At 49.3% G+C, this 15,468-nt stretch overlaps 1 protein-coding gene across 4 annotated transcripts; it reads right to left on the reverse strand.

Moving 5' to 3' along the window:
* Positions 1–2,355: 2,355 nt before the first annotated feature.
* On the reverse strand, positions 2,356–14,668 carry CCNL1 (cyclin L1). Of its 4 annotated transcripts, XM_059479185.1 has the most exons (11): positions 14,400–14,668; positions 14,130–14,204; positions 13,860–13,969; positions 7,848–7,968; positions 7,366–7,430; positions 5,986–6,085; positions 5,754–5,858; positions 5,363–5,504; positions 4,239–4,350; positions 4,028–4,126; positions 2,652–3,237 (listed from the first exon to the last, which is right to left on the reverse strand). In XM_059479185.1, exons 1-11 carry the CDS (start codon positions 14,658–14,660, stop codon positions 2,886–2,888), a joined length of 1,542 nt encoding a protein of 513 aa, XP_059335168.1. In that variant the 5' UTR covers positions 14,661–14,668; the 3' UTR covers positions 2,652–2,885. The 4 variants fall into 4 exon arrangements, with proteins under 4 accessions (XP_059335167.1, XP_059335170.1, XP_059335168.1 ...); XM_059479186.1 differs by lacking the exon at positions 4,028–4,126; XM_059479184.1 differs by lacking the exons at positions 4,028–4,126; positions 4,239–4,350 and having other exon boundaries at positions 2,356–3,237.
* Between the last annotated feature and the right edge of the window lie 800 nt (positions 14,669–15,468).

The following is a 15,468-nucleotide window of genomic DNA, read 5'->3' on the forward strand; positions in this document are numbered from 1 at the left end:
GCTCTGTGCCCTTGGAGGAGGTGTTCTATTCCCTTGGAAGGGACAGGGTGACAGCTCTGGCCTCTCCCCCCCACTCTGTCCCGTTTCAGTCAGTCACCCCGCTGTGTCCTCAGACCAGGTCTCTCCTCAGCATGGGGGGAAAACTTTGAACCATCTCCACCTGGCAGAAAGGTGCTGAAAGTGTTTCCTTTTCTGGAGTTATTGAGGCATAGAAAAGCCTTCAGGCTTTGAATAAAAACTCAGCTTCTCACCATTGAAACAGGTATTGAGGCACAGAAAAGCATTCAGGCTCTGAATAAAACCTCAGTTTCTCACCCTCTAAATCACTTTAAAACGGGACCTCAGGCATTTGGGTCTCAGCTCCTGATTGCTCCATACAAACCTGGGCTCCCAAGTCACAGGGAACTTTGGGAAGATACAGCAATCCCTGCACAGGGGTAATTAAATCCGTGAGGGCCTTTTAGGACATTCACATGGTTTAAGGCAATTTTGCTGTGGATTTCCCCCCTTGGCTCCTGCGCACAGGCCCTGGGCCTGTCCCGCCCCTGCCGGGCCTCACAGGGATCACCCTGGCCTGGAACATTCCAGGGATGGGGCAGCCCCGGCTCCTCTGGGACCCCTGGAGGAGCCCAGGCCATGGTGAGGGACCCCCCTTCCCTCCCCTTTGGGGTCACTCGGGACTGTCCTCGGAGCTGTCCCTGTCCTTGCTCACCCCCAGGGATCTCCCACAGCTGGCGCCCACTGCCACCCCTGGAGGCCTCGATCCATCCCCGGCTCCCAGCAGCTGGAATTGGGGTGTCCAGCCGAGGCCGTGCCCCGGGGATGGGGCTGCTCTGTCCCCATGGCCCAGGGCAGGACATTTCTCCCCTGCTCACCTCGGTGCCTCGGTGGCCCTCAGTGTGCGCAGCCCCGGCAGAGCCGGGAGGCTCCGCTGGGCTCGGCAACACTTCCACCTACAGAGGGATCCCAGAACGGCACCCGGGAGTGAGGGGGATAACGGGAGTGAGGGGGGAACACCGGGAGTGAGGGGGAACATCGGGAGTGAGGGGGAACAACGGGAGTGAGGGGGAACAACGGGAGTGAGGGGGGACAACGGGAGTGAGGGGGATCCCGGGAATGAGGGGGAACATCGGGAGTGAGGGGGTCAAAAAACTTGTCATAGCTACTGAGATAAGAGCAGAGCGTAACCTCAGGTGACTCTGGAGATCAGCACAGGTCCTTGAAGTCCATCAGCCCTGCCAAATGATTCATTTCTGTGACTCAGCTCCATGAAAACTTCAAAATTCAGGGACAATTCACTTCCAAGTCTTAGGAGAGACAGGAGCTGTGGTGCAGGGACATTTCAGCTGCTGTGGGCATTCAGGGGTCCCTCAGGTCCCACAGCCCCTGGGCTCAGGGAAGGGAAGCTCTGAAGCAGAGGGTGCTCAGCGCTCACACAAACCAGGGCTGAGCCCTCCACGGGTCACTCCGGCACAAACCCCAAACCCCAGGCAGGCAGAGGTGCTGCTCCTCCAAACCAAGGGTTTCTCTCTGCTCTGGACTATCTGAGCAGTTCTTTTTTCAGGGGTAAAAAGCTCCTTCAATTCCCATAGCAACCACATTTTCCTGAACACCACAGTTCACAAAGTGTGAACAAAATACAAACACAGTTGTTACCAGACTGAAAAACAGTGGTAACCAAGAAACAGACATTTTCTTTTTCTCCTCAAAAATATTCACTTTCTGCCTTTCCAGAGAAGTTGCAGAGGGGGCCCAGCAGGAGAGGGCAGGGATGAACAAAGCACAGAGCTCCTGCTCAGGTGTCCTCTCCTTTCTGAGGGCTGTGGAACACCAGCCCAGCAGAGCCTGGCAGTGCCCCTGTGACAGGGACCGCCAGCAGCACCTGGGCTCTGCAGGGGAACACTCCAGCCTCAGCCATGCAGGAATGGGAGAGGCACTTGGGGAGAGCCCAGGAGAGCAGGACAGCAAACACCTCTCACCTGCAGACTCCAGGTTTGGTACTACCTGAGCACCAGCTGAAGAATCAGATCCGACTCCTCCTCTCCCCCTGCAGCTCTCCTGTCCCACAGCAGGCACAGCTCCAGGCAGGTCCCAGCAGCTCCTGCTCTCAGACAGGAGACAGCAGCAGCCCAGCCCTGCCTCACTTTAGACAAGTCCACGACCATTTATTCCAACTGCTGCGTGGTACTCCAGCTGCAGCCCCAGGAGGACACAAACATCCAAAGCTCTCCCAGTTTTCCCCTCCCGACACCAGCACACCCACACCCCCGAGTCCCACTCAGGCACAGGGGTCACAGCGGTGGTGTGTAAGAAAACCAAGTTTAGTTTCCACACATTTGGCATCCAACAGGCAGTAAAAAAAAAAAAAAAAAGCTTTATATTTTATTTTTTGTAAAAATCTTTGAACACATGCAGACTAAAACCAGTGTAAGAAAGTCTCCACCATGTTTAAACAAATAACTATACTTAAATATAAGCGTCTGCAATTGACTGGTATAAAAATAATGTACGTTTTGCTTTTTTACAGAAATCCTTTCTCCAGTTCTCAGCTCAATAAACAATACACAACTCTAATACATACAGTGAACCTGATCGTTTGCCACCTCTGGGATACTGCTAAGGTATTATGTGCAAAAGTTGGTAACAGTTTCTTTCCCACGAGAAAAAAATTTCTTCTACACCTTTTAGGAAACCAGACGGGGTTGAAGCTGCTGCAGCCCTGGCGGTGCCCCGCAGTCCGTGGGCTTGGCGCCGCAGCTGGCCCAGCCCTGCGGTCTGAGGGCTCAGCAGCGGCGCTGGAGCTGGCCCGGCCCTGCAGTCCCAGGACTTGGTGCCAGAGCTGGCCCAGCCCCGCGGTCCCTGGGCCCAGCCCCGCGGTCCCAGGCTCAGCGGCGGTGCCGGCCGTGGCCCGAGCGGCCGCTGCCGTGGTGCTTGCCGCCCTTGTGGGAGCGCTCGAAGGAGCGCGAGCGCTCGCGCCGCTCCCGGTGGTGGCCGCGCTCGTGCCGGTGCTTCTTGGCCGCCTCCGAGTGCTCCCGGGACTTGCTCTGCGAGCGGGAGCGGGACTTTTTCCGCTTGTGGCCGTGCCTGCTGCTGCCCTTGAGCTCCTCGCGGCCGTGCTTGGCCTTGGCGTGGGGCGAGCCGTGGTTGTGGTGCCGCCGGGGGCTCCCGCTGTGGCTGCGCGAGCGGCTGCGCGAGCGGGAGCTGTAGGTGCCCGACAGGCTCCTCCGGTTGTTGTAGCTGCACGAGAGGCAACAGTTACAGCTTACAGCGTATCCCCACAGCGGGAAAAGCACACAGACATCAGCGCTTACAGCTCCCAAGGTACTGCAAGGAATCAGTGTCCCCCTTTGTCCCTCAGGGATAAGTGAGGAAGGACAGGGAACGTCTCAGAACCTGCCCCATGGAAGGCTGGGGTCAGTCATGTGGGATTTCAAGCCCTTCCAACCCCAACCACTCTTGTGAGTCTTTTAGTTGAGCTCATTTGAAAATAAACAGCTCACACTAAAACCAGAGTGCAGCATCTTTTGTTCACCTTATCTCAAGGGTCTTCTGTCAACACCAGATCACTGACTGTGTGTTGTTTTTTTCCTTCAGTGACTACACTGAGATCTAAGCTGGCAGCCTCCAATGTGAGCCTGAAGATTCTTAGGAAATCCCTATTTAAAGCCAGCAGCTCTCACTGCATCCCTCTCTGCCTGTACCACAAGAGGGGCAGAGCCCAGAAGAGCCAGGCACTGCACCAGGGAGCACTGACACAAGGAGGCTGCACACCTGGGGCACTTCTGTCCCCTTCCAAGGGCACTGTGCTCCCAGAGACTGCTCTCACTTGTAATGGGATCCTCGTGAAGACTAACAAGGGAAGACTAGCACCAGCCCAGCACCGGCTCCCCAGGGACAGTGCAGTTAGGACAGGCTAATTTTACAGCCTGAACCCTCAAGCGCAGCCCCACGGCCTCCCCTCCCTTTTGCTGGCCGGCACTCAGGAGTGCCCCCGAAGGCAGCAGCCCCCCAGCCCAGCCCCACTCACTGCCTGCGGGGGCTGTGGGAGCGCGAGCGGGACTTTGTCCGGGAGCGGGAGCGGCTGGCGCTGCGGCTGCTGCGGCTCCTCTTGCTCTCCTTCCTCAGCCTGCAGGGCACAAACCAAACTGCTCAGCACTCACACGCCACAGGGGCTCGGGAGCAGCTCCCTGCACTGCATTTCTACTCAAGCCTTCTCTTAGCAGGAGAGTTTTACCTACCCGTTGTAAGGGCTCTTGGAGGTTTGCTGCCTCTCTTCTGGCTCTTTTTTAACGGTTTTGGTATTCACAGACACTGGAGATTTCTCCTCAGCTTTTACTTCTCTTGGGGAAGCTAGGAATTAAATTTCAATTCAGAATCAGTTCTTTATTCATCCTTTGTAATAAACAGACTATACATTGCTCAGGGACCATCACCAGGACTAACTATTATTTCATCCCATCTCTCCACTTGTATTCACTCCTGGAATGGGATATTTGTGAGGAAACCCTCTGCATATGAAGGAGGAACAGCACTGGCACCTTCAGGGCACACAGCCATGCTCACCTGGGGCCAAAAGAACTTCTTACGTCGGCATTTATTTCCAATGCTATAGAAGGGATTAAGCCTACCCAGCAAAATTAGATTTCATCTTTACAATAATGGCACAAATATAAACGAGTAACAAATAAAATTATCCAGTTAATATGTCAGTCTGTCTCTACAGACAGTTGGTAAAGACCAGAGATGGATTCACCCTTCATGGAAAGGCTGTTAAGCCCACCAGAGCTCCTGCTTTTAAACTGTTCCAACCTTGGCTCCCTCCTTGCAGAAAACACTTCTCTTGTTCCGTCAGAAATTCACACTGCCCAGCCCAGAGACCTTTGAAAACTCAGGACTCTTCAGGAGAAAACCCTGAGAGCTCAGACAGACTGGCCAGTTCAGCATACATGCTCCATTTAATTGCCTCTGATGCCAAGGCAGTGCTGGGCCTCTCCCTCCTCCATTTCCTGCCCACCAGCTGTCTGCCCTCACTGCACCAAACAGTTGCCAAGTGCATTAAAAACAACCAGGGGAAGGAATTTTCACAGATGCCTGCTGCAAAAGGAGGCATGAAGGCTACTGCAGCACCCCAAAAATTAAATCCAAAAAGCCTCTCTTCACATTACAGACCACACAGCAACTCCTGCTTCATTATTCTCTTAAGGGTGCACATTATTAATGTATCACTCTCACATCTGAGGAAATGTGGAATAAATCATCTCTTTTCTTTCTAATCTGGTTTCAAGGTTTTAAGGCTGGTTTTAAAATCTATGTTAAAAAAAACAAACAAAAAAAGGTTTTTCTGTTCAGAAAACAGACTTACATGGTTTGGATGCAGGAGAAAAGCCACCCAGTGTTGAGAGTGCTGGAGTCCCATCTGGATTTAAACCTTTTGCTTTCAGTTTTGCTTCCTGTAGTGCCATTTTCCTCTTTTCTACTTCTTTATCCAGAAATTCATAATTGGGCTGTGGAGTTAACAACCAGATAAGAAGCTGAACTAATGTAATTCCTATTTCATCTCATTTCTGAAAAATACTGAGTTGGCTTTTAATGATCTATCCAGTAATGTAACTTCCAGAATTTGTTCTCTCCTTACTGGAGCCCTTCCCATTAACACATCTGTATTAGGCCTTCCCAAACTTTTCTGGACAACCATAACTCAAGCTCAAGCTGCACTGAGCATCAAGCAGCAAACCCCAACATGTCAAACTCACCTTCTTTCTGGTATAAAGCTTCAGAGTTGTTAAGCAGATCTCCTGAATCTCCTCTTCCGTGGTGCCAAAGAGCAGGAACCAGTGGGGACGGGTAGGCAGCGGGATCTGAAAATCAAACAAGGAGAAGCTTAGTGGAGATTTCAGGTCGGGTTTTGCTGGAATATTTCCATGAATTTCCTTGTAAGCAGAGCAGCAGCAGGGGAAGGCAGAGCTCAGAGCAGGCAGGGCTCACCTGCAGGGCTCTAGCAGCGAGGTAAATGCACGCACACGCGATGGTCTCCGGCTGGAAGCGAACAAACACGTTCGTCCGGAGGCTGTCGTTCATGTAATTCCTGAAAAAACGAAGCAGCACGGGTTGGGACTCCATTTGCTTTTCTTTCAGAGGATAACAATACTGGAGACTCAATTGACTTTATTATTTTTTCTGTTGTTACATTGAACATGTGATTTCCTTCAGGTTGTGCTGGATGTTTACATGTGTCACTGTGACAGTCTGCAGCACTGCCACTGTTTTAATCCCCAAGGCAGTAATGTGTAGCAGCAAATCCAAGCAGTTTGGAATGGCCACTTCCTAGCTGAAGTTACCCTGGAAGTGTCCACTGAGTTACAATTTAACAAGCACTTTGCATCTCTCCAGCTGATTGTCTTAAACACCAATGGGTTTGTATTTAAAAATCAATGCAGAACTCGAGAGCCATTAGGAGAGCAAGGTGCATTTTCAACCTACCATTATCCAGAGGCTTTGTGCAACCTGCAGAGCTCATAAAACGCTGAGTACATTTAAATTTTGGGTGCTTTGAGCCACTTTAACTTCATCCAGGTAGATGCACCCGTTTGCTCTCAGAGTGTTGGAAAAGATGCGTGAGTTAGAACTGGGCCCCGACCTCCAGAGCTGCTGCTGTTGCACAGGGCTGGCACAGCCAGTAACACCCACCCAGAGATGGGGTGAGCAGCAGAGCTCCATGGATTTCTCAATTCCCAACATGGGAGAGAGAACAGCAGTCAGTGAGGACTCTACACCCCCATGCCCAGCCGGGCTGCTAAGTGAACATGCTGCATGCACTGTCACCCTCTGCTTAACTCAAGTTTAAATGTTACATCAATGAAAGAAATGCTGGTAGAATTGTCCCCCACGTGTCCTTTAACATACAGCAGGTAGGCAACAAAGACATTGAGAAACAGTTGTAAGAGTTTACTTCTAGAACCAAATATACAAATCCTGGCGCCAGGACAGAACTAGGAGGTGCTGCCCGATGGCTTTGGGTGACGGCAGTGAACTCGCTGAGGCTTGCACTGGCTTGGCTGGAGAGAAGGGCAGCCAAAGCAGCCATCCCCAGGTCATGGGCTGAGGTGCAGAGGGCAGAGCTCTATGACTTACCAGCAGGGACTACCCTTCAATCAAAGAGTAGAAAAAAGAACAAAGTTAAATTGAGTTCTCCATCGCTACGCTGGAATAAGGCCATGAAAATAGTAAGCAGAAACAAGCACCACGAGATTGTCCAAATGTGTTTGGGTGGTGACTTACATTCATTGCTTTGCATAGGGATCAGCAGGCTTGTTATTTCTGCTACTATTTTCCTGGCTAGGAAAAGAATGGAAAATAGCAACTTACCAGGCTGTCTGTACCAGGGTTTGATTACGTTCACATTCTAGGACTTGTAAATACATAACAATGATCTGAGGAATAAGGAGGAGGAGAAAGAAAAAAGAGATTCAGTTTCAACACATAACGCAGGAGTACATATATACATATGTCAAAATGAAATCAAACAGTATGCCCAAACAATGGGGGCTCCTTCTCTCCAAGCACACACTCTAAGCTCTCATGTCAGCCCATCACATTCACACAATTCTTTATCTCACTACTTTTCTGCTATTTTCAAACCAGCCACCTTTACCCTTTCCCAGGGAAGTGACTTTTTCACAGTCAATATGGCTGTTTGCCCAAGTACCCTGGCAAAAGCTTTAATAACTATAAGGGAATAAAGAAAAGAATTCAGGTCATTCTGACACCTGTGTTTCTTGTTCCACAGCTCCCAGTGATGCCACCAATGTAGAGTAAGAATTACAATTACATTACTATTGAGAACTCACCTTATGAGGATGCTTGACATGAACACAAAATCCCAACTCCTTCAGTACCCTCCTTTCTGCTTTGATTACTTGATTTTTGGTGTTTATGTAGTTCTGATCAAGTATCAGTGGGCTTGGAGTCCTATAGTTTGCAAGAAATAAAATCAAAACTGTTTTGCATATCCAAAAATAACGGCAACTCTGTTTTCCCTTCCAACCAACTAATGGCAACAGAAACCGGTTTTCAACTCCTGCAAGCAAGTTTAAGCATTAATCTTGTGCTGTCCAAGTTTAGATAAACTAGTTTAGTTGCTGCTTTCGGCTAGCTACAGATTAGATGGCTGAGATAAAAAAAATAACCTTCTGCTCCTGTGTATGCAAACTGCACTGCTCCAGCTGCTGAAGGAGTTGGCTTGATGGGGGCACTCCCAAGAACTTCTCCTCTCCGTGCCAGAGGTGGCAGGAGTCCTGTGCCAGGCAGGGTTTCAAAGCAGAATAAGCCACACCAGGGTTCTCACTGGCATTAAAGTAGCAACTTGTGCTCTAGAAACTGCAGTTTCCTATGCACCGAAGAGCAGCTGATTGACCCTTCAGAGAAGCCAGCCCTGCCCTGTGATGTGTGAAAAGCTGAGTGAAGCACAGGATTAACCTGGGACATGGATCTGCCTGGGACTCTGGGCACCAGGAATGATCCTGCTCCTGTCTGCATGTGCAAAACAACAGCTCACTTCAGAGACATCTCAAACTCCAGCACTGTCAATCCTAATTCCTCCCAAGTCCAAACCCTGAACTGTCCACAGCATGTTTAATTACAAAAACCTTCTGTACTTGATGCACAAGTGTCACACTCCATTGCAAATTTGCTTTGTCCGTGCTTAGACTTGACCTTTCAACATTCCACACGGGATATTTTAATCCACTTCCTCCTGAAGACAGACCAGCTTCTTCCCTGTAACATGCCTCACACATTCCATGTGCTTTCCAAAGCAGAATAATGTTTTTGCAGCTTGTTATGCTCTAATAAACCATGGTCTGTGTACATGATACACCCCAAGCACTAGTCACAAATTTATTTAACATTACCTTCAAAAGAAAAAAAAGTAATGCAAAGTGGATTCAAAACACAGCTTTTGTTGTATTAGACAAAATATTTCACTGCCAACTTGCAAATTACATGAGTGGATCTTGGATCTCACTTCTCTTCCCTGACACGTCACAGAACAGAAAAAAAGACTCAAAAAACCAAGGTTCCCACCCCAGGAAGGGTTAATTAATGACAAGGCTGGAATAATCCAGTTTATGCCATGACCTCTGCAGTCACCTGGACAGGCCCCAAAACCTTCTCTAATTGAAAGCGTCTTGTACCACCATGCACCTGAAGCATGAGCTGTCCCTGCTCTTCCCAAGGGGCTGAGATGCAGCTGCCAGCTCTGCAATGAACAACTGCCCTTCCTGGTGCCAGGCTGGACCTGCAAGTCAAGTACTGTCTCATTATTTAAAGGTTTTCCAGGTTTTCCATGTTACAGCAGCATAACTTCTCTAGTTAAGTGTTACTCTCACTCACCAGGGCAAGTTTACAAAGTTTTTCATTTCAGCTCCTCTAAATAAACCCAAAATCAGGAGATGTTTTCTTTTGTTTCTGGTTGTCCTTTTCTCCCCATAAATTAACTGAAAATGAAAAGTTTTTCAAGCTCTTTAGGAAGTAGTTATACTTCAGTGAGGAGCTGCTTTTGTCCAACACTTCAGCACTACAGAGACAGGCTGAGCAGTGCTCTGGAGTGGGAGAGCGGAATAACCAAGCTGAGCTCTTCCCAACAGTGAAACTGATTCACTTCCAGCTCATTCCCATCAATTTTACTGGTGCTGATAACCTTTCCTTCAGTACTGCTCTCCACGATTTCATCTCCAGATCACTGGCATTAACAGGATCTGCAGAGCAGCACCAACAGGAGTTCAGGCTGTTTGTCAGCAGAAAGCTCCATCACAGGTGGGAGATCTTGGGTTACACACTTAGGACAGCCATGACTTGCAGTCTGTTAACACAGTCTCCAGTGGGACTGCTCAGGATCATCCAGCCCACCTTGCACATGTCCCTGCACTCCCTGGGAGCTCTGGCAGGAAGTTAAGGTGGCTCCAAGTGCAGCAGGACAGATGGGAGCCTGTACTGCATTTAAAGTTTCCACTGTCCTTACATAGGGCCATGGGATCAGCACCAAGAGGTCACACTTGGCCCAGGTTCCACAGCACAGGACAGGAAACCCAAGATGCCAAGTGTGCTTTGCTTTACTCTGCTGTCCCACACTCCTTTGGTCACCAGTCCTACAGCCCTAAGGAAGCCATGAAAACTATCAGTTTACCCAGACAGGACGTCCAGACAAATACAGCCTTTTATCCACTCATGGAAAAAGAAAAATCTACAGGAGATTTAAGTGTTTTACTGCACCTTATAACTGGCACAGGTAAGTTCTCCACTGCATTGATTCACCAATTTAATACTTTTGCCATAAACTCTGCAATGTTGGTAAACAATTATTTACAAGTGACAAACTTCAGAAATTCCCTTTTGAGAAACTTCTTTGTTTTCTACTACAAAAAAAGAGGAACTTTGCCAGTGCTGCACTTAATTCTCAGTCCAAGAACTATCTTTGGACCAAGTACCAAACCAGAGAAAAGGAATTTATAAGCTTATATATGAAATATAAGCTTCAAACTCTGTATAGCCAAGGAGTGTTGCAAGTTCCTACTGGGAATCTGTTCCTGCAGACCAGCACTAGAGCTCCAGGCAAGACTTCATCTTTAAGAACAGAGCACACAGTGGTCCCTCTGGGAAGTCAATCCAACACTTAGATAAAAACTTGACTGCGATTTAGATTGTGTAACAACCCCGAAGATTAACACACACTGTAATGTGTTTGTAACAATAAATAAATTACAAATACCTTTTTTAAAAATCACTCTGACAAATGAGACCTAAGTTCTCCACAGAGCAGCAGCTTCATTTGGTGCAATATTGAACTTTGATGTCTTTGGCATGACTAGTACTGGAAGGAGCAGTGCCCTGCGTGGAGTTTTGTTCCTAATGAGCACAGCACTCGTGACAAGTACAGCAGGGCACCAGCACCTCACCTCAGAGCAGAGATCTGTTATGCTGGTCAGTACAAGAACACCAGTTCTCTGTTTGTCTCCAGGATCACAACCACAAGCAGCACAGGTTTGCAGCAGTCTGAAGGCACTAGGGATGTGTGTCATTACTGCAGCCCCAGCGCAGGGCCCCTGAGTGAGGAACAGCTGACTGAGCACCTCAAAGCACCATGTGAGATTACAGCACCACACCAGTCACATTTCCAGTCTCAGGACCTTCTGCAGCTTTCAGGCACAGTTCAAAGAAATAAAATCAACTTCAAACTACATTCTACATTAAACAACAATTGCACTTTGCTCAGAACAGAGAGGTTTTGGCACACAGTTATTTAAAAAGCAGTTTTTCCATAGTACGAGCTTTTCTCCATGCACACAAACATTTTTACATGCAGTTCTACATCACATATGCTCGTAAAGATCCCCAAGAAAAGATGCTTGTCCAAAACACTTATTTAGCTTTTTCTTACTTCTCAGCATTAGAAATACCACCTCGGTTGACTACATGTCTCATAAAAAGAAAATTCCAATGCAATTCCCAGTTCTGCAAACAGGTACATAGAAGGGACTGCTTACATCAAAATTGATAAAAATATACAAATTCAAGACTTCCATACCCTTGTTTTACTGTGAATTCAAGCTGCAATTATACAGAGCCAGAAAGTGGAACTAAAAACCCAAAACTGGTTAAGAAAGAAAGCAAAGCCTACCCAAACTACCCCAAATTCATGTGCAGGTTAAGAGCTTCAGTTAACAGAAATGCTAGACTAAAAAAGAAAGTACAGCAGCCTGTTTCAGTTCTGGGTTGTGTGTGAGAGACTAACTACAGCCTAAGTGTTAGCTTCAGTAAAAAATAATAAAAAAAAAAGTCAAGCTAGTATTCTAAAAACCTGGACAGCAAAGAAAAAAGCTTATAACAAGATACAGGAGTTCTTCCAAATGGTTCACCAGCGGCCAACCTGTTAGTCCCCCGATTCCAGTGACCTATGCTCAGAGCACTGGCTTCTCCTTGGGGATTTTCGATACTTCACTCACTGTTGCCATGACGACAGCTTCATCTTTATGTACCACTCCACATCACCCAGGCTTTGGTAAATGTAGCTGGTCGCTGTATAGTCGGTTGCAAGGGAAAAAAGAGTTGAAGTTAATAACGTGTACAGGTGATGGAACTGTCAGCTTGTAAAAAGTACAGAAAAACGTTTACATCCTGCTTGCTACAAAAAAAAAAAGGGGAGGGGGTTGTGCAAGTCTGAATGTCAGACTGCAGCATTTTTAAGGTTAATTTCATGCAGATTCACTCAGAATCGCAGAGCAACAATACCCATTTCTCCCGAAAATAATGGGTAGCAGTGCACGATTTCTCTGGACATGATGCACTTTAGGCACCACGTAACATGCACAAGTTGGGATTTGCAACAGGCTAGCTGGAAAGATTTAAATTCACAGGTTAAGTTCAGTTTCTCTGATCCTTCACACAGCACAAAGAAACAACTAATTTGTATTCTCGTTGCAAAGAAAAGCAAGGCATATGATTAATTAACCTTCACTGCCTGGACAGAGGCCAGAACATTACTAACCACTGAGCCTGCTCCAGCAATTCCAATAACCAGACTCCCTTAATAGCTGTGGAACACAATCCCACTGAATCCACACCTGGCATAACTTCACACAGCTCTCTCAGGGCCATGGGGGAGAACAGCCTTAAAGGCCAGCCAGAACAAAGCCAAACTCCAAAGTGTAACACCAACTCTTCCTTCTTGGATCTGGAACTAACTAGGACAACACCATCAGGAGGCAGCAAAAGCCAAAGCTCCGGCTTCAACAGAAGCATAACCAGAATAAAGACACCAACAAACAGCTGGCTTCCCTAAGGGATTTCTACTCTGCTTCTCAGAAAAGCTTGCACAACACGAGTTTAAATTCCTGCCGTCACCTGGTGACACAGGGCAGGAAAATGAAGTGTGAATTTAACACTGTAGCTGACAGCAAAATCCTTTTGTAACTACAGAGTACCTGAAACCTTAAGCAATCAGGCACCAGAAACAAAGCCGAAGTCTCAGACTGTGACACTGCTGCCCGACAGAATTAAGGAGACTTCGTGTTTAACAGAAACCTAGAGAACTCCCTTCAACGCATCGGTTCCGTGCTTTACACATAAAAAACGCTGCTTCAAACACAAAGAGCAGCACTAAAATTCTGAAATGGGACGGCTCTACCCCACCTGCACACGGCCAGGTGAGCCCCACTCCATCTGCACAAGCACGCCAGAACAACGCCGCTCTCCCCTTCTGCACTTAAAAATACCTTCAGCCTCCCAGACTCAATTACAGGCTCCCCATCAATACAGCTGCAAACACTGCAGGCCAAACCAGGCCTTTTCTCAGGTACTTTCTAAAATAGCTTTTTTTAAAAGGTATTTCCACCACTGAAAGTTGAGCTCCTTGTTAAGAGGTACTTTCTTAACATCACAACCACACTTGGACAGCAACAGATTAACTACAAAAAATGCCATCAGGACTCCTAAGTATGGCTAAAAAACTGGAGAATACACAGCAACTCACTAACTGGCTACGCACACCTAAGACTATCTTACAGTAACTATGAGACGCCAAAAAAAGCAACAAACAGACCTGAAACCACAACCATGGTCCTAAAACTAGAACCAATACTTGCCAATTGTAACTCGTAGCTACATCAACAACGACAAACGGGTCTACCAAGTGAACAAAAGCAGAAGCAGCCGAGATTGCACTGTACTGCCTACACAGCAGCCAACGGGCACTCCCTTCTCAATTTTAGGTCGTTGAACTTAGCCTGGAAAAACACTGTGAATTGAGAACTGCAGCGAACATTAGTGGTAACAGGTGCTTATGCTCATAACGAAGCTGATCTTACCTTTTTGCTCTTAACTGCCGCAAGTGATGGAACACGTTGATCACGTCCCTTATCCGACGAGGCGCTTCTTCGATTTTGGACGCGAGATTGATGCAGGCCATAGCAACAATCTGAAAAGAAGCCCCGTTTCCGTTAAGCAAACAATTTCCAACCCAGATAAAGTGAGAATTACGTAACTTAGAAGCAAATCCGCCAGGCTCGAAGCGAGCGGCCTGCGTAGCGCGTGGCCGCCCCAGCCGCCCTCTCCCGGTGCCCCTGGGCCGCGCTCACCTCGAAGCTGTGCTTGACGAAGGACTTGGAGTAGAAGAACCGATGGAACAGCACCTGCCCCGTCGCCATGGCCACCTGTGAGGGCAGAGCAGGAGGAGGGAGAAGGAGCCCAGTCAGCGCCCGGCCCCAGCCGCCGCCATTTTGTGTGAGGCGCCGCCGCCCCCCCGCGCCGCCTCACGCCCTTCCCGCCGCCACAATGGCGGCGCCCGCCCTTCCCTTCCTTTCCTTTCCTTCCCTCCCGGCCCCTCTGGAAGCCCCGGCAGGGCTCACCTGCGGCAGCCGCAGCAGGATGCCGGCCGCCTGGATGAGCTCGCAGCCCAGGATGCGCAGGTCGGTCTCGCACTGCAGGTCCAGCCCGTCCTGCATGGAAGGGGTAGGCGAGAGGCGCTCCTCGGGGATCAGCGAGTGGTCGATGGTCAGCGACACCTCGGAGTAGAGCCGGTCGCCGATGAGGATGCCCGGAGCGGCGGGAGGAGGAGGCGGCGGGGCGGGGGCGGCGGGCGCGGCGGGGCCTGGATGCGCGGCGGCCATGGCGGCGGAGCGGGCGCTGGGTCCGGGTCCGCTCCCGGCAGCTGCCGCGCGCCGACTGCGCGGCCCCGCGCGTGACGCACGCGCCAGCGCCGCGCGCGCGGGGAGCGGCGGGAAAAAAGAGTCCGCGGGACACGCCCCGGGAGCGGGAACGGGAATGGGACCCGGGAACGGCACAGGCGCTGCAAACAGGGGACCGGGACAGGAACGGGAGCTCGTGAAAGCCGTGCAGAATAACCGAGGGAGCGGCTATGGTGCTGGATAACCACAGAATCACCGCAGGAGTTGCGGCTGGAAAGGCTCTCCCAGGGTCAATCCAGTCCAACCCCTGTCATGGGCGGAGACGTGGTATAGAATACGCATAAAGTATAGAAATAGCGCATAGGTGGTTAACCAGGGCTCGGGATCTGGATCCAAGCTCTGCCTTAAAGGTTTTGGCGCTCAGAATATGTCACATTGGGAAAAAGATCCGTAAATTTCAATAAAAGTAAGGTGATTGTGGGTTAGTATTGGCAAACAGTGGGCTGCGCCTTGCCAGACTGGAAACGTCCAGAGGAAAGTTACCTCCAACTTCATTCATTTAGGAAAAACAAAATAAAAATGAACCAGCTCCAGAAGTTTTAGCCGTTGTAGGTAATAAATTCACAATAAACGAGAAAACATTCCCACATGGCGAGACGCGCGGAAGAGCACAGCGGCCGCGCACGCCGCGTCTGCCGCTGACCCCGGACACCGCGCTCCCGAACGCCGCCCTGGCGGCGCCAGCAGTGTCTCAGCGCTCCCGGCAGGGCCCGCATGTCGCGACATCCCC

This window comes from Ammospiza nelsoni, chromosome 10 (assembly GCF_027579445.1).
Source record: "Ammospiza nelsoni isolate bAmmNel1 chromosome 10, bAmmNel1.pri, whole genome shotgun sequence".
Lineage (NCBI taxonomy): Eukaryota > Metazoa > Chordata > Aves > Passeriformes > Passerellidae > Ammospiza > Ammospiza nelsoni.